The sequence below is a fragment of the Bombina bombina genome, chromosome 1, assembly GCF_027579735.1.
Source record: "Bombina bombina isolate aBomBom1 chromosome 1, aBomBom1.pri, whole genome shotgun sequence".
Lineage (NCBI taxonomy): Eukaryota > Metazoa > Chordata > Amphibia > Anura > Bombinatoridae > Bombina > Bombina bombina.
This window is the reverse complement of record NC_069499.1, coordinates 290,876,693-290,896,710: the sequence shown is the minus strand read 5'-3', so window position 1 is coordinate 290,896,710 and position 20,018 is coordinate 290,876,693. Positions and strand designations below refer to the sequence as shown.

At 38.6% G+C, this 20,018-nt stretch overlaps 1 protein-coding gene across 1 annotated transcript in view; it reads right to left on the bottom strand.

Moving 5' to 3' along the window:
* The window catches only part of LOC128645218 (protein mono-ADP-ribosyltransferase PARP14), a 285,203-nt gene that overhangs the window by 242,318 nt on the left and 22,867 nt on the right, over nucleotides 1-20,018 (bottom strand). The window contains exons 4-5 of the mRNA XM_053698043.1: nucleotides 5,488-5,685; nucleotides 5,175-5,411 (exon numbers count right to left, since the gene is read on the bottom strand). Of these exons, the coding sequence (XP_053554018.1) occupies nucleotides 5,175-5,411; nucleotides 5,488-5,685 (435 nt within the window). The remainder of the gene's footprint in view (nucleotides 1-5,174; nucleotides 5,412-5,487; nucleotides 5,686-20,018) is intronic.

Sequence of the window (20,018 nt, the reverse complement as noted above, 5' to 3'; positions counted from 1 at the left end):
CTGTGGTGGTTGGTTATATCTAATCTTTGATTGGTCCTAGATATTAGAAAAATAGTTACACCTGATGTGCTAATTGGAGATTGTTTTTGTGATCAATTTGTTGATTTAATTTATGCAATTAAACAATAAAAATTCAACCATTGTGTTTTATTTGTGCAGTAAGTAGCCAAATACGTAATGAAAAGAACTTAGCCATCACTAGACTTAGTACTGAACAATTACAGTCACTATCTTTGGTCAATATTAACAAATAATATTTATTAACTAATACAAATAGTCTTACAATGTTCATTATTCCATTGCTAAAACAATAAATCTAATGGTGGCCTAAGACTTTTGCACAATACTATATATATATATATATATATATATATAATATTAGTAGTTAGGTGTGCACTCTGACCATCAAACAATAGCAGCCAGGGTGCTATAAAGTATTCAAGTATATATGCAATTAATAAGCACTCACTGGTCTTCAGCAGTCATATTAAACAAGTGTTTATTAGTGTGACGTTTGGGACAAGACAGAGGCAGGGACTGTGTCTTCTCCCGAAACGTCACACTAATAAACACTTGTTTAATATGACGGCTGAAGACCAGTGAGTGCTTATTATTGCATATATACTTGACTACTTTATAGCACCCTGGCTGCTATTGTTTGATGGTATATAGAAACAAAAAGGAATTCCCTTGTACACAATTCCCAGACCAATAATAGTGTCCACTGAAACCCGGGAATTTTCAAGCACTTCACTCAGGATAATGTAAAACAGTTCATACCTTTATTGTCGGTGTTACAATCAAACACACAGCAAGCTTATGCATGGTGATTACCAGGAGACACAGGTGTTAAGGTTTTTTTCTAACACTTTCTACCAATGGATGTCTAGCACGTAAACTCAGCCCTTGGCTTTTGTGTGGTACGCACAGCACAAGGAGGCTTTTCAGTAACTCGTAATGGCAGCGATATGGAGCGCGCAATAATGCAATTTTTTTGCCGTTATTTTTGCACCCTGTTTAGCGCAAAACTCGTAATCTAGGTGTTTGTTTGAATTTATATGACACAAAAAAGTGGAGAGTAAAAAAGCAAAATATGACACTTTCCACGCAAAACTACAAAAATGGACTGGACAAAATTATTGGCACCTTCTCAAAATTGTAAGAAATAATTGCATTCAAAGTTTGTGATGCTCCTGTAATTTGTAATTAAACTCACCTGTATCAATTAACAGGTGCTGACAATATAGCAATTACACCGGCAACCAGTTAAAATGGTGAAGAATTGACTCAAACTTTCTGTTTTGTGTGTGTGTGCCACACTGAGCATGTTGAAGAGAAAGAGCAGCAAATAATTGTTTGAGGATTTGAAAACAAAAATTATGGACAATTTCAAGGTTACATGTCCATCTCCAGAGATCTTAATGTTCCTGTGTCCACTGTGCGCAACATTGTCAAGAAGTTTACAGCCCATGGCATTGTAGCTAATCTCCCTGGACATGGACGAAAGAGAAACATTGATCAAAGATTGCAACAAAGGATTATTCAATGGTGGATAAAGAATCTCAGTCAACTTCCAGACAAATTCAAGCTGACCTTCAGGCACAGGGTACAAATGTGTAAGCTCACACTATACGTCACCATCTGAATGAAAAGGAGGACCCCACTGCTGACACAGAAACATAAAAAAGCCAGAATGGAGTTTGCCAAAACTTACCAGAGGAAGTGAAAATCCTTTTGGGAGAATGTGCTGTGGACAGACTAAACAAAATTACAGCTTACATTATGAAATCTGAAGACTACCAAAGAATTCTGTGGTGCAATGCAGGGCACAGTGTCAGAAACTTGGGACTCCATCAGAGGTTATGGGTCTTACAGCATGACAATAACCCAAATCACACGTCAAATAGCACCCAGAAATGGTTTAAGACAAAGCGCTGGAGAGTACTGAACTGGCTAGTAATGAGTCCAGATCTCAATCCCATAGAGCACATGTGCAGAGATCTCAAAATAGCAGTTTGGAAAAGGAACCATGCAAATCTGAGAGACCTGGAGCAGTTGGCGAAAGAAGAGTGATCCAAAATCCATTAGAAAGGTGTAAGAAACTAATTGATGGGTACAGGAAGTGATTGATTTCAGTTCTTTTTTCCAAGGGGTGTGCTACCAAATATTAAATTGAGGGTGCCAATAATTTTGTCCAGTCCATTTTTGGAATTTTGCGTGGAATGTGCCAGATTTGGCTTTTTTCTCTCCACTTTTTTGTGTCATACCAATACAAACAAAAGAAATAAACATGAGAATGCATACACATTTGCAACAATTTTTGGGGCGAAGTAGTGCATTATCTGGCAGAAATGCAGGGGTGCCAATATTTTTGTCCATGACTGTATGTTGAGGTATTTGCGTGGTTTTAATAATTTGGGGGATCTAGATAGAGTAGGCATGATTCAGGTGTATTTCTCCTTGATAAGCCTAGGCGGGCACATAGGTCTAAAACCTCTTTCCATAAGCATTGTATTATCAGGCAGCCCCAACATGTATGTAAATCATCACCCGTGTTTTCACAATCCCTCCAGCAAGAAGTTGGGTTTGAAATAGATATTATACAGTGTGCTGGGGACCCAGTGCCATTTCATCAGTAATTTAAAGTAGAGTTCAAAAAGAGTCACACAGTGTATAGCCTGTCTGGTGTCTTTGATGGCTATTTTCCATTGTTTAATTTCTATTTCTCGTTTTAAGTCGCTCTCCCAAGATAAAATGTTATGGGTTTTACGTAAAATCAGGCAGTCCAATAAGCATTTGTAGTGCACTGTTAACGATTTGTGTATCTGGAAACCTGATTTACATCTATTTTCCCAAATGGTCAAAGCTCTAGGTGCAATACGTAGAAATCCCCAACTGTGTAGTGAAGAGTGAAAACGCATTGTTTCAAAGGCTAACTTGGTTGGTATGTTGTAATGCAAAATTAGTTCAGAATGTGATAGCCATTTTTCAGATCTCCAACCATTTTAAGATTAAGAGAGTCCCAACTGTTGGGGTTAGATTCTGGCAGTCCTTGTTGAAAGGCCCTAATACCATGTATGGGGGGTGGATGTGGGGCGACCATTAGGGAGTGTCTAAGTTTATACCATAAGGTAAGGCAGTTTTTTTTATGATCTGGCTAATGCTAGGGATTGAGAGCTATAAGGTAGCGATGCCTGCTCTATCTTGTACCATCTAGGTCGCTCACCCAAGTCTTCCCAACTAGATATATGGGAGAGCATTGCTGCCTCGTAACTGAATTTGATATTAGGGAGACCTAAACCTCCTTTGTCAATCGGGACTTGTAGAATAGTGCGTGTAATACGCAGATGGATGTTCATCCAGAGATTGTTTTGGAGAGATTGCTATCTATTACTGACATTGGTAGTTTCAGGGGTAGGCATTGGAATAGGTAAGAAAGTTTTGGTAACAACATCATTGTAAAGGCTGAGATTCTGCCCATCCATGAAACTTCTTTATATCTAGGGAGATAATTTTTTTGTTTAAGAACTTGGAGCAAGCGTTTATTGTTAATGGTGATAAATTTGAGGAGATCATGGAGGAGTTGGACCCCTAGCTGTTTAATGCCCTCACAGCTCCACTTGAATGAATATCGAGTTTGCAGATCTTTAATCTGTGGCTCCAGGAGATTTAGGGGCTAGACCTCAGTCTTTTCCACATTTAACTTACAGAATGAAAGCATGTCAAAGAATTTAAAAAGATCTAAAAGAGCCGGTAGGGAGGTGGCAGGGTTGGTGAGAAAATGGTTAGGTTGTCTACGTAAAGGCTTAATTTCTGGTGCTGTGGAGGAATAATCCTTTGATATCTGAATTTTGATGAATGGAGGCTGCTAGGAGTTCTATAGCAAGAACGAACAGCAGTGGACAACCCTGATGTGTACTATTACAGAAGGTAAAGCTTGAGAACAGAAACCTAGGCCTCTCACTCTAATTGTTGGGTTTGAGTATAGGGCTCCTAAAGCCATTCGGAATGTTGCCAGGAGACCCATCACTTCCAGAACTGCCTACATATATTCCCATCTCATCCTGTCAAATGCTTTTTCCACGTCGAACAACAGGGTGAGGAGAAATTCATTCTGCTTTCGAGAAGATATTTAGTAACCTTATCCTACTGTCTGTATCTTGATGATTGGTAACAAATCCCACTTAATCTATGTGGACAATCCCTGGGAGGAGGGGGCTCAGTCTAGTAGCTAAAATCTTTGCGAATAGCTTAATATTGTTGTTAATAAGGGAAATAGAGTGGTAACTCTGGCAGAGTTGGGGGTCTATGCCTTCCTTCAGTATCGTCAATATGGTAGCTTCTAAGTATTCGGTGGGTAGGAAGCCTGTCTCGAACACTCTAGTAAAGAATCTCTGTAGATAGGACAATAGGATTAGGTTTTATAAAATAAGGGAGTATATCCATTAGAGCCTTATGTAGTTTGAGGGTTTTGATTGATTGTTTAATTTCTATGGCAGAGATAGATTCTGAGAGACGGGTAGCCATGTCTTTATCAAGCTTTAAAGAATCTAGGAATCTGAAGATAGTAGGGTAGTCGGTCAGTATATTGTCAGGTTGGGAGCTTATTGGTATAGGTACTGATAGTAATGCAGAAAGGCATCTCTAATATCTCTGGGGGAGTAAACCATTCTATCAGGTAGCTGTAATCTATGGATGCGACTTAGTTCTGGCCCTCAGCTTATTAGTGAACTAGTGAACTCCCATTAATGAGATACACAGTTCACAAGGTAAAAACTGCCTTTAAAACAATCCCTGGGGGGCCTTGTAATACTGACGAGGCATCTTATAGAATCTTACAAGACCAGAAAGCTTTAGAGAAAGAGGCTTATTAATAAACCAGGTGGCTAAGGTAAGGTCCTCAAGGTTCACTGGGTTTTAATCAAGATAGAAAAGTCTTGATTTGTAGGCTTAATCAAATCTGAAAATACAATAGGTTATCAAGTGTCAGTGAAATGTTGAATGCTAGAGAGTTGAGTTAGTTACTTCAGGGTTTTGGGGAAAGTGATGAGGGTTAAATACCAAGAAATCAGCATTGTATGTACATACACAGATATAAAAGCAAGCATGTAATATGTAGACAAAATTAACTGAATATACAGTATTGCATTGTGAGATAAAGCTTTCCATATTACCTTCTTTATCACAAAAACTAACGATAGCCGCATCCTCTTCAGGTATCAGCTCAACCTCCTGGACTTGGCCACCTCCATGCTTTGGGCTCTCAAAGTAGATAATAAGATAATCTTCTAATGTGTTGGGTGGCAAATTCTCCACCCTAATGCTTTTTGTCTGTTCTAAAGGCTTAGCTATGAGATTCAGGTCCTTCAAACTAGAGTTGCTTGAAATGTTTTTGATTAAAGACGAGATATCTGGGGGAAAGATATATCAAATTAGTACTTGCATATTCTACTTGTTGGATAGACAGTGACCAGAAATAGACCTCACCATTAGGACATGTGAATGTGACAACAGCAGAACTGATCTCAGGAATCATTTCTACATAGAAATCTTGGTTCTCACGCAAATTACTGACACTTTCCAACAGATCGTTTAGCATCTCAAGTGTACAGGTTTCATGGACATTTTCAATTAAAACATGCAAGGTTTTAAGGACCTCTGCAACAGGTTCTGTGTTTTTAGAATCTGGAAGAAGAAAACAGAAGAGTTGATGAAAGGGCCTCAGGATGTAATCACTCCAAGAGCTATTCAATTATTTTCACACGTGTCATTACCTCCTTAATCAACTTTCAGTTCTGCACTCACCTTCCTCATTATTCCATAGACCTGCACTGACCTATGCAATTTACTCACAGACAGTCATAACCTTTCATGATTAACACAGCAAGAAAAGACATTAAGATTCAGAGAGCCTACTGCTCTGTGGCTGAAGATAGACATTTCCTTCAATTGGATATTAAGGTAAGTTGTTATGTGAATTTAATGATTATTGTTTTTTAAGTTAATTATTTTGAGGGGAACAGAGAGGTATTTAGGTGTTAGTAAGGCTAAGGATCATGTGGGGGGATTTAGATTAAACGTTAGTATTTAGTGACAGATGATTTTTTAGAAGGGTGCATTAGGTTTAAAGGGGTTGTTGATGTTAGGGGTATTATATTGGGTCACCGGATGAGCGGTGGACAAGCTGCAATAGGCAGATTGAGGTTAGGTTTAATATGCTGCAAAATTGGCACTTATGATATACAGTATACATAAGTACCATTGTTACAGTTGTTGAAAAGCCTCTTTGAGGCTAGTTTAGCTGTAAGGAAACACTATTATTTGATGAGCAGTATATAGTGCAGTGTCAATAAATTATAGGCTTTTGATTAAGTTGCTAAAAAGGAGCCACAATACAAAATCTACTGTTCCTAGATATTATTGCATAATATCCAGCCCATATTCTCCATCACTATTTTAAGTTTAATGACTATATTGTAGCAGGCCCTGCCCATGAGTTAATGTCTGAGCAAACACTATATCTATTCAAAAACTTCTACAAGACAAAATTAAACTTTCATGATTCAGATAGGGCATGCAATTTTAAACAACTTTCCAATGTACTTTTATCATAAAATTTGCTTTGTTCTTTTGGTATTTTTTATTAAAAGCTAAACCTAGGAAGTCTCATAACCTAATTTCTAAGTCATTGAAGGCCCCCTCTTATATCAGTGCATTTTTGCGGTTTTCAGCTAGACAGTGATAGTTCATGTGTGCCATACAGAGAACAATGTGCTTACTCCTGTGGAGTCGGCACTGATTGGTTAAAATTAATGCCTGTCAAAAGAACTGAGGTAAGGGGGCAGTCTGCAGAGGCTTAGATACAATGTAATCACAGAGCTAAAAAGTATAAGGTGAAACTCGAAAAATTAGAATATCATGCAAAAGTTAATTTATTTCACTAATGCAACTTAAAGGGTGAAACTAATATATGAGATAGACTCATTACATGCAAAGCAAGATAGTTCAAGCCGTGATTTGTCATAATTGTGATGATTATGGCTTACAGCTCATGAAAACCCCAAATCCACAATCTCAGAAAATTTGAATATTACATGCAATGAATAAAACAAGGATTGTACATAGAACAATATTAGACCTCTGAAACGTATAAGCATGCATACTGTATGCACTATTATGGAAGACCAGGATGCTTCAATACCGACCTTCAGCTCTTCTGCATTGTTCGGTCTCATGTCTCTCATCTTTCTCTTAGCAATGCCCCATAGATTCTCTATGGGGTTCAGGTCAGGCGAGTTTGCTGGCCAATCAAGCACAGTAATCCCACAGTCATTGAACCAGGTTTTGGTGCTTTTGGCAGTGTGGGCAGGTGCCAAGTCCTGCTGGAAAATGAAGTCAGCATCCCCATAGAGCTCGTCTGCGGAAGGAAGCATGAAGTGCACCAAAATCTCCTGGTAGACGGCTGAGTTGATCCTGGACTTAATGAAGCACAGTGGACCAACACCAGCAGATTACATGGCTCCCTCAACACAGACTGTGGAAACTTCACACTGGAATTCATGCATCTTGCAGTGTGTGCCTCTCCATTCTTCCTCCATACTCTGGGTCCTTGGTTTCCAAATGAGATGCAAAATTTGCTCTCATCAGAATTTGATCTCATCGGAGGACTTTGGACCACCGAGCAATAGACCAGGTCTATTTTTCTTTAGCCCAGGTAAGACGTTTCTGGCGATGTTTGTTGTTCAGGAGTGGCTTGACAAGAGGAATACGACATTTGAAGCCCATGTCCAGGATCCGTCTGTGTGTGGTGGCTCTTGATGCACTGACTCCAGCCTCAGTCCACTCCTTGTGAAAGTCCCCAACACTTTTGAATGACCTTTTCCTGACAATCCTCTCCAGGCTGCGGTCATCCCTGCTGCTTGTGCACCTTTTTCTTCCACACTTTTCCCTTCCACATAACTTTCTATTAATGTGCTTTGATACAGCACTTTGGGAACATCCAACTTCTTTTGCAATTACCTTTCGAGGCTTTCCCTCCTTATGGAGGGTGTCAATTATGGTTTTCTGCACAATTTTCAGGTCAGCAGTGTTTCCCATGATTGTGATTCCTACTGAACCAGACTAAGAGACCATTTAAAGGCTCAGGAACCCTTTGCAGGTGTTATGGCTTAATTAGCTGATTAGAGTGGGACACTTTGAGCCTAGAATATTGCACCTTTTCACAATATTCTAACTTTCTAAGATTATGGATTTTGGGGTTTTCATGAGCTGTAAGCCATAATCATCACAATTATGACAAATCACGGCTTGAACTATCTTGCTTTGCATGTAATGAGTCTATCTCATATATTAGTTTCACCTTTTAAGTTGCATTAGTGAAATAAATGAATTTTTGCACGATATTCTAATTTTTCGAGTTTCACCTGTATTAATATAAAAAAGTATATTAATATGCACCCCTTGGCATTTTGCTTATTTTGTTGCATTACAACCTGAAATTAGAATGGATTTTTTTGGGGTTTAGTATCATTTGATTTACACAACATGCTTACTACATTGAAGATGCAACATATTTTTTATTGTGAAACAAACAAGAAATAAGACAAAGAAAATGTAGAAAACTTGAGCGTGCATAACTATTCACCCCCCCCCCCCCAAGTCAATACTTTGTAGAGCGACCTTTTATAGCAATTACAGCTGCACATCACTATAAGCTTCAAGGCAAAACCTCTCCAGCTCCTACAAGTTGGATGGGTTCCACTGGTGTACATCAATCTTTATGTCATACCACAGATTCTCAATTGGATTGAGGTCTGGGCTTTGACTAGGCCATTCCAAGACATTTAAATATTTACCCTAAACCACTTGAGCGTTGCTTTAGCAGTATGCTTCAGGTCATTGTCCTGCTGGAAGGTGAACCCCCAACCCAGTCTCAAATCTCTGGAAGACTGAAACAGGTTTCACTCAAGAATGTTGCTCCATTTAGCGCCATCCCTCATTCCTTCAGTTCTGACAAGTTTCCAAGTCCCTGTCAGGTTTGCGCCAGATATAGTGTTTTCCTTGATGGCCAAAAAGTTCAACTTTAGTCTCATCTGACCAGAGTACCTTCTTCTATATATTTGGGGAGTCTCCCGCATGCCTTTTGCCAAACAGCAAATGTATTTACTTATTTTTTTCTTTAAGCAATAGCTTTTTTTTGGCCACTCTTCCATAAAGCCCAGCTCTGTGGAGTGTTTGGCTTAAAGTGGTCCTATGGACAGATTCTCCAATCTCCGCGGTGGAGCTTTGCAGCTCCTTCAGGGTTACCTTTGGTCTCTTTGTTGCCACTCTGATTAATGTCCTCCTTGCTTGGTCTGTAAGTTTTGGTGGGCGGCCCTCTCTTTCCAGGTTTGTTATGGTGTCATTTTCTTTCCATTTTTTAATAATGGATTTAATAGTGTTTTGGATATTTTTTTTATAACCTAACCCTGATCTGTACTTCTCCAAAACGTTGTCCCTGACCTGTTTGGAGAACTCCTTGGTCTTTATGGTGCCGCTTGCTTGGTGGTACCCCTTGCTCAGTGGTGTTGCAGACTCTGGGGCCTTTCAGAATAGGTGCATATATACTGAGATCATGTGACATAGCTGGACTTTATTTAACTAATTATGTGACATCTGAAGGCAATTGATTGCACCAGATCTTATTTAGGGGCTTCAAAGTAAAGGGGTGAATGCATATTTCACACACCACTTTTCAGTTTTTATTTTTTATAATTTAAATTTTGACTATTTTGTCTATATCCATTACATGAGACCAAAATAAAAATCCATTTTAATTTCAAGTTGTAATGCAACAAAATAGGAAAAATGCCAAGGGGTGAATACTTTTTAAAGGCACAGTATGCAAAAATAGGTAATGGGTAATAAAGGCATTATCTATCTTTGTAAACAATAACATTTTGGAGTAGACTGTCCCTTTAATGGGAAGCAAATTTAATGTGCATGGTGAAAAGGATTTTAATTTAGATTGCATGCATCTCTGGAACACATTTGGAACTCCAAAAGCATGTAGGATGTCTAACAAAGTGGGAGACCAGGAATTCCAATGAATTTGTACGGTACAAAAAGTTCTTTATACAAGAGTGTAAAATAAATTAATGACAGAAGAGCAAGTCAATTACGAGTGGAGCGCAATAGTTTCAGCTAGAAGCCCTAACACGATCACAAAATCACAGTTTTTATTTAGCGCTCGACTCCGTATAACTCACTAACTCGCTAACGCCTAAACCGCCACATAGCCCACCGATATAAACTCTCTAACAGCCAAAACTCCCCATTGCAAACTACCCCCTAACCTATTAACAGCCTAACCACCACAACCCCATCACAAAATACCCCCTAACCTCTTAACAGCTAAAGCCCCAAAAAACCCTAACCTAACACCCCCAAAGTTACAAAAAATAAAAAAACCTACCATGAAAAAAAAAAAAAAACCCTAAACTAACACTAAAACTTACTCTGAAAAGGGAAATTTTTTGGGCAGTGCTCTAGCTGAAACGATTAGCTCTTTTGCATAAAAAATCCCTATCCTAAAACCAAAGTAACACCCCACCCCCAAAAGAAAACTATAATTAGAAAACCCTATTCTAAATAGTGATGTCGCGAACTTAAAATTTTCGGTTCACGAATGGCGGACTCGAACTTTCGGTATTGTTCGCAAACCGGCGAACAGCGCGAACCGCCATTGACATCAATAGGCAGGCGAACTTTAAAACCTACAAGGACTCTTTATTGATCCGAATTACATCGATCAATAGATGCAATCTACATTTGATAGATACGTTTGATAGATTCACAGTCAAAAAAGTGATGATTTACAATTTTTTCAACACTGTTACAAGAAATATGATTGGTGTAACTAGTTGGCAAGTGGGCCTGGCACACAGGCTGGCAGGCAGGAGGAAAGTGCAATTCAATGGCACGAGCAAACTGATGATTCACAATCAAACAATTTTTAATTTTAAATATTAACAATACTGTTACAACAACTGTGATTGGTGTAACTAGTTGGCAAGTGGGTCTGGCACACAGGCTGGCACTAGTGGTGGCAGGCTGGCCTGTGAACTAATATTAAATAACACTCGAAGAGTGATGTAAAAGTTTTTTTTTAAAATATTTTTTTTTTTTTTTTTTAAATCATTTTTTATTGAGGTTATATAACATATATAACAGGCAATGTTACATCACATAATTCCAGACGTATAAAGTAGCAAAAAAAAAAAAAAAAAATACTGACATAAACGTGGAACCCAGATAATGTGTCAAGTCAGTTATACAAATGATGCCTAAGAAGACAAGTAAAAAAAGAAAAAAAAAAGTGAACCTCATATTTTCTATTAAGGCGTTTCCCCTTATAATGTAGTGAGACATTAGATGGAATAATATCCCCCTAAAATACATAGAGGCCTCTCTTAGACCCCCTGGAGTACGTTTGTGACATACTGGGGGACTTTGGGGAAGAAATAAAATAACAAACTGGGCCACTTTTGGACCCAAAATATAATGAACAATGCTATCATACTAAAATGTTAGATATACCATACAATTAAATAACTACACACCTCAGTTTTTCTATTATGTGAGAGTAAGTATCCACTAAAACAGTTTTTAAGAGGGGCTTATATGTCCATCGGTTCATGCTGCACAAGGTTATGTAGCTGATTTTAAGCAATATTTGGGCAAAAATTAATCTCCTGTTTCCCCCAGCATATAATGGGCAATAGTATGGCAGATAGGAGTAAATACACATATACAATCTCTATGGAACAAATATTGCTGTCTATGTTTTTTAAAATATTTAATGTTATGTTACAACAGATAGGAGTGGTGGACTGGCACTGAGGATGGAAGTAGGCACAGTATATGCTGGCAGCCTGACACACAGGCTGGCACTAATGGCAGCCTGGCTACTAAAATTTAATAACACTAGAAGAGGACTGATGTTAAAAAAAAATTTAAATAAAATTTACACTAATGTTGTTACACCAGATATAAGTGGTGGAAAAAACCCAACAAAACAAAAAACAAAAAAAAACTGTGTAACACTATAGGATGTGGGCCAATTTAACACAGTATGCTGTGTAAGTGAGAAAAACACAGGCCTGATAGAAAATGAAGTTAGATTACACTAGCAAAATAATTTAAAAGTTTATATTTTAATATTAAAATAATGTTAAGCAGATATGAGTGGTGGCACTGGTTGGCTGCTACGTAGGGCAGCAATTAACAACAGTATGCTCTGTAAGTCAGATAGACAGTTAGACACAGGCCTGATAGAAAATAAAATTAGATTACACTAGCATAATGATTTAAAGATTTTTTTTTTAATTTAAAGAAAAAGGTTAAGCACATATGAGTCGTGGCTGATAGCCTTGGAAGGGCAGCAATTAAAAACAGTAGGCTCTGTAAGTCAGATACACACAGGCCTGATAGAAAATACAATTAGATTACACTAGCAAAATGATTTAAAGTTTTTTTGGGGGGGAATTTAAAAAAAGGTTAAACACATATGAGTCGTGGCTGATAGACTAGGGAGGGCAGCAATTAAACACAGTATGCTCTGTAAGTCAGCAAAACACACAGGCCTGATAGAAAATGATATTAGATTACACTAACAAAATAATTTAAAAGTTTTTTTTTAAAATTTAAAATAAGGTGAAGCAGATATGAGTGGTGGCTGGCACTGAGCAATTAACCAAAAGACTGAAAAAAACTGAAGTATATGCTGTGTGAGCCTGACAGACACAGGCCTGATAGAAAATGAAATGAGATTACACTAGCAAAATTATTTAAAAGTTTTTTTTTAAATTTAAAATAATGTTATAAGCGGATATGACCACTGGTGGCTGGCACAGAGCAATGAACCAGAGTATATGCTGTGTGACACAGGCCTGATAGAAAATGAAAATAAATTACACTAGCAAAATAATTTCAAATTTTTGTTGGTTAAGTTTAAACTAATGTTGTTAGGCAGATATCAGTAGTGGCACTAATCACAGCATATGCTGTGAGCCTCACACACAGGCTGAAAGCCAGGCAAATGCTAATAAAAATACTAAGAAAAAAAACAAAAAACGGCTGAAGTTATAGCCCTAAAAAGGGCTTTTTGGGGTGCTGTCCTTGCAGCAGAGATGAGATGAGTCCTTCAGGACTGTAGTGGACACTAAATACACTAGCCTAGCTATCTATTTCCCTATAATGTCAGCAGCAGCAACACAAAACGTCCTCTCACTAAGAAAGCAAGGTCGTTATGAGTCTAAAATGGCTGCTGCCCAGGAGCTGGGAGGGTCTGTGAGGGAGTGTCTGATGCTGATTGGCTCTAATGTGTCAGAAGGCTGTGACATACAGGGTCAAAGGTTCCTCAATGATGACACATAGGGGGCGGATCAAACATCGCATGTGTTCGCCCGCAGCGGCCAACGCGAACAAGCTGAGTTCGCCGTGAACCGTTCTCGGGCGAACAGTTTGGGACATCACTAATTCTAAAGAGATACCCTGAAAAGAGCATCAGTGATATAGATTTTTTGCTAAAAATAAATAAATACCCTATTCTTAAAAAAATGCACTGAAAAGGGCATCAGTGATATAGCACTTTTGCTAAAATAAAAAATAAAACCCTATCCTAAAAAAGCAATTAAGCTCTTTTTCCTTTGCATTTCTATTGGCTGATTTTGTCATTTTTAGTCCGATCAGCCTATAGAATGAAAGCTTTTTCTTGGGGTGTTTTTTTTTGGGGGGGGGGTTCTTATTTTTTGCAATAGTGGGTTTTTTGGTTTTTATAATGGTAGGTTTTTTATTTTTTTGTTTTTTTGTAATGGTAGGTTTTTTTTTTTTGTAACATAGGGGGTGTAGGTTATGGGTGTCGGGGGATTAGCTGTTAGAAGTTATTTTGCAAGGAGGAATTTCGGTGGTTAGTGTGTTAATAGGTTAAGGGGTATTTTGCGATGGGGGGCTGTGGCGGTTAGGGGATAGTTTGTGATGGGGGATTATGGTAGTTAGTGGAGTAAATAGGTTAGGGAGTTAACAACAGTGGTCTATGTGGTGGTTTGGGGGGTTAATAGCGTAGCGGGGTAATTTGCGGTGGGCTATGTGGCAGTTTAGGGGTTAATAGTGTAGGGAGTACATTGCTGTGGGTTTTTTTGCGGTTTAATGGTTATTAGAAAATGTAAAGCCTGTGGGTACACAAAAAAATGTATTGCCCCAAATGCCCCCTAGTGTAGAGCATTTTATAAAAAAAATTAAAATGTTAGTATTTTTATTTTTTAATAAAATAACTGCACTAGGCAGTATTTTGTGGCTTTAAAGTTGGCAGATGAAAAGTGCCTTTACATGCTGTCTATAGGAATTGTGCTAATGTGTTATGTGAATAAACACATATAAACAAATAAATATATATGTATATAATCATATAAATATAAATTTAATATTGCTCCCTTTGCTTCGCTTATGTTCTGTACCGTCTCTGACGGCATAACAACAAGGCTCCCATTAGATCCTTTGGAAGACAGCTCTCATGAGTGCAATGCTTCCCAGCAATGAGAACCCGAGCTCCTGTTTGCATTGATGTCAATTTGTAATACTAGTTCACAAAAGCGATATTTAACGCTCCACTTGTAATCTGGCCCAATATGTAATATACTTATTAACTTGTGTATGCAAAATACAAAACTTAAGAAAGATTCCTAAACAATAGAATATTAGAACATCAAAATAAAATAAACAAAAAGAAAAAAGACCATTGAGTCCCAATACGTTTTAATAATTGCTTTCACTTCCAAGGCACTGCAATGAATAAGGATTGAACAAGTTTGTTCATACAGGAAAGGAGGTGATTTGAAATTCCTCCCATTGAAAAGAGAAATGTGGTGGATTCACACTATAAAAACTTATGGGGACTAAATAAGAAAATGAGAGAGGCAGCCTTTATGTCCCCATTTTAGTTTTACATTATTTTCAAATTTATTTAAATAGTTATTGACATAAACATATTAAAATAAATAGACAAGAGACACATTATTTTATTATATATTATTTAATTATTACTAAAACTAGTCCTAAAGCCCGTTCACACGGGCCGTGTGGTTTATTTTTATTTTTATATTCTCTCTCTCTCTCTCTCTCTCTCTCTCTCTCTCTCTCCCCCCTATCTCTCTCTTTCCCCTCTTTCTCCCCCCTGTCTCTCTCTCTCTCTCCCCTGTCTCTCTCACTCTCTCCCCCCTGTCTCTCTCACTCTATCCCCCCTGTCTCTCTCACTCTATCCCCCCTGTCTCTCTCACTCTCACTCCCCTGTCTCACTCTCACTCCCCTGTCTCACTCTCACTCCCCTGTCTCTCTCTCACTCCCCTGTCTCTCTCTCTCACTCCCCTGTCTCTCTCACTCTCTCCCCCTGTCTCTCTCACTCTCTCCCCCCTGTCTCTCTCACTCTCTCCCCCCTGTCTCTCTCACTCTCTCCCCCCTGTCTCTCTCACTCCCCTGTCTCTCTCTCACTCCCCTGTCTCTCTCTCACTCCCCTGTCTCTCTCACTCTCTCCCCTGTCTCTCTCACTCTCTCCCCTGTCTCTCTCTCTCTCTCTCTCCCCCCTGTCTCTCTCACTCTCCCCCCCCCTGTCTCTCCTGAGGTAATTGTTTTTACTATGTGCTATGTAGCACATACATAAGTCCTGAGTTAATTGTTTTTACTATGTGCTATGTAGCACATACATAAGTCCTGAGTTAATTGTTTTTACTATGTGCTATGTAGCACATACATAAGTCCTGAGGGCATTTTTTTTTTTGTACAATTTTTTTTTTTAAACTAAAATTTCTGTTTTCTATGTCCAGACCCAATTCTTTTAAAGTAAAGAGCAAATGTTTTTTTTTTAAATGTAAATATGTTTTTTTTTTATGTGAATCACATCGATAATTCCGGAGCTTTCAAAGAAATGACCTTTCTATCAGTGCAATACAAATGCGCAATGTATTAAGTTATGCCTCGCGACGCTTTCAACGGCTAGTCACGCTGAGGCGTGCGCGTGCGCATGTGCGCATGTGTTGGGATATGTGTTGGGATAGGCTAAGTGGGTGCGAGGGTGCGCGCAGTGAAGGTGCGCGTGCGAGGTCACATGTAAGCTACAATCTGTTGCCGAATGAGGGTGCGTGGATGCGCGCGGTGAGGGTGCGCGTGCGAGGTCAGCTGTCAGCTATGACGAGGTGTGCGGTGAGGGTGCGCGTGCGAGGTATCAACAGCTGTCAGCTATGCCGAGGTGCGCGAGGCCAAGTGTTTGTCTGAACTGCGCATGACGGCTTCAGACAAACACTTGTCTTTTATAATATAGGATGTTATTATAATTAATTGTCACTGTGTTTATATTTACATTTTTAGTTTCATTAGCACGGTAATAAAATTCACTTGGCTAGATTACGAGTTTTGCGTTAGAGGCTATGCGGTGCTAACAAGCAGTTTTCTCTCACCGCTCACTTACCTACAGCGCTGGTATTACAGGTTTTTACAAACCCAGCGTTAACAGGCAAGAAGTGAGCATTGAGCTAAATTTTGCTCCTTTCCGCACTCCAATACCAGCGCTACTTAATTCAGCGGTGAGCTGGTCGTACGTGCTTGTGCACAATTTCCCCATAGGAATCAACGGGGAGAGCCGGCTGAGAAAAAGTCTAACACTTGCAAAAAAGCAGCGTAAAACTCGCATTGATTCCTATGGGGAAATAAAATGTATGTTTACACCTAACACCCTAACATGAACCCTGAGTCTAAACACCCCTAATCTTACACTTATAAACCCCTAATCCGCCGCCCCTGACATCTGCATTAATCTGCCGCCCCCGACCGCCGCCACCTACATTATAGTTATGAACCCCTAATCTGCTGCCCCCAACATCGCCGACACCTACATTATATTTATTAACCCCTAATCTGCCGCCCCCAATGTCGCCGCAACCGACCTACACTTATTAACCCCTAATCTGCTGCCCCCAATGTCGCCGCCACTATAATAAACATATTAACCCCTAAACCGCCACACTCCCGCCTTGCAAACATTAGTTAATTATTATTAATCCCTAATCTGCCGTCCCTAATATCGCCGCCACCTACCTACATTTATTAACCCCATAATCTGCCACCCCCAAAGTCGCAGCCACTATACTAAATGTATTAACCCTAACACCCCCTAACTTAAATATAATTTTAAATAAATCTAACTAAAAATTCCTATCATTAACTAAATTATTCCTATTTAAAACTAAATACTTAGCTATAAAATAAACTAATAGTTACATTGTATCTAGCTTAGGGTTTATTTTTATTTTACAGGTAAGTTTGTATTTATTTTAACTAGGTAGAATAGTTATTAAATAGTTATTAACTATTTAATAACTACCTAGCTAAAATAAATACAAATTTACCTGTGAAATAAAACCTAACCTAAGTTACACTAACACTACACTATAATTAAATAAATTAACTAAATTAACAACAATTAAATAAATTAAATTAGCTAAAGTACAAAAAAAACCACTAAATTACAGAAACTAATAAACAAATTACAAGATATTTAAACTAATTACACCTAATCTAATAGCCCTATCAAAATAAAAAAGCACCCCCAAAATAAAAAAAACCCTAGCCTTAACTAAAATACCAATAACCAAAGAAGAAGAGGATGCTCCGGGTCGGATGTCTTGAAGATGGAGCCGTTCCGCGTCGGATGGATGAAGATAGAAGATGCCGTCTGGATGAAGACTTCTGCCCGTCTGGAGGACCACTTCGCCCAGCTTGGATGAAGACTTCTCCCGGCTTCGTTGAGGACTTCGGCCCGGTTGGATTAAGACTTCTGCTGCTTCCTTGAGGATGGATGTCCGGTCTTCAGAACTGTAAGTCGATCTTCAGGAGGTTAGTGTTAGGTTTTTTAAGGGTGTATTGGTGGGTTTTATTTTTAGGCTAGGGACTTTGGGCCGCAAAAAAGCTTAGGCTTTTTTAGATAGTATTTTATTTGAGGGGTTGGTTGTGTGGGTGGTGGGTTTTACTGTTGGGGGGGTTGGTTTTTTGTTTTTTTTTTACAGGTAAAAGAGCTTATTACTTTTGGGCAATGCCCCGCAAAAATTAGTAGTTTGGTTTAGGCTAGGGTTTTTTTTTTATTTGGGGGGGGGGCTTTTTTATTTTGATAGGGCTATTAGATTAGGTGTAATTAGTTTAAATATCTTGTAATTTGTTTATTATTTTCTGTAATTTAGTGTTTGTTTGTTTTTGTACTTTAGCTAATTTAATTTAATTTATTTAATTGTTGTTAATTTAGTTAATGTATTTAATTATAGTTTAGTGTTAGGTGTTATTGGAACTTAGGTTAGGTTTTATTTTACAGGTACTTTTGTATTTATTTTAGCTAGGTAGTTATTAAATAGTTAATAACTATTTAATAACTATTTAATAACTATTCTACCTAGTTAAAATAAATACAAACTTACATTTAAAATAAAAATAAACTATTAGTTATATTGTATCTAGCTTAGGGTTTATTTTATAGGTAAGTATTTAGTTTTAAATAGGAATTATTTAGGTAATGATAGGAATATTTATTTAGATTTATTTAAATTATATTTAAGTTAGGGGGTGTTAGGGTTAGACTTAGGTTTAGGGGTTAATACATTTAGTATAGTGGCGGCGACAGGGGCAGATTAGGGGTTAATAAATGTAGGTAGGTGGCAGCGATGTTAGGGACGGCAGATTAGGGTTAATAATATTTAACTAATGTTTGCGAGGCGGGAGTGCGGCGGTTTAGGGGTTAATATGTTTATTATAGTGGGGACGGCAGATTAGGGGTTAATAAGTGTAAGTAGGTTGCGGCGACATTGGGGCGGCAGATTAGGGGTTAATAAATATAATTAGACACTAATATGAAAAAGAGAGAAAGAATTGCATCAGCATATGATGCAATTCAAAGACCAGGATAAACAGCAAAACACTATGGCCTAGATTTAGAGTTCGGCGGTAGCCGTCAAAACCAGCGTTAGAGGCTCCTAACGCTGGTTTTGGCCGCCCGCTGGTATTTGGAGTCAGTGATTAAAGGGTCTAACGCTCACTTTACAGCCGCGACTTTTCCATACCGCAGATCCCCCTACGCCATTTGCGTAGCCTATCTTTTCAATGGGATCTTTCTAACGCCGGTATTTAGAGTCGTTTCTGCAGTGAGCGTTAGAGCTCTAACGACAAGATTCCAGCCGCCTGAAAAAAGCAGGAGTTAAGAGCTTTCTGGCTAACGCCGGTTTATAAAGCTCTTAACTACTGTACCCTAAAGTACACTAACACCCATAAACTACCTATGTACCCCTAAACCGAGCTCCCCCCACATCGCCGCCACTCGATTAAAATTTTTAACCCCTAATCTGCCGACCGCCACCTACGTTATACTTATGTACCCCTAATCTGCTGCCCCTAACCCCGCCGACCCCTATATTATATTTATTAACCCCTAACTTGCCCCACACAACGTCGCCGCAAGCTACTTAAAATAATTAACCCCTAATCTTCCGACCGCAAATCGCCGCCACCTACGTTATCCCTATGTACCCCTAATCTTCTGCCCCTAACATCGCCGACCCCTATGTTATATTTATTAACCCCTAATCTGCCCCCCACAACGTCGCCGACACCTACCTACACTTATTAACCCCTAATCTGCCGAGCGGACCTGAGCGCTACTATAATAAAGTTATTAACCCCTAATCCGCCTCACTAACCCTATCATAAATAGTATTAACCCCTAATCTGCCCTCCCTAACATCGCCGACACCTACCTTCAATTATTAACCCCTAATCTGCCGACCGGAGCTCACCGCTATTCTAATAAATGTATTAACCCCTAAAGCTAAGTCTAACCCTAACACTAACACCCCCCTAAGTTAAATATAATTTTTATCTAACGAAATAAATTAACTCTTATTAAATAAATGATTCCTATTTAAAGCTAAATACTTACCTGTAAAATAAAT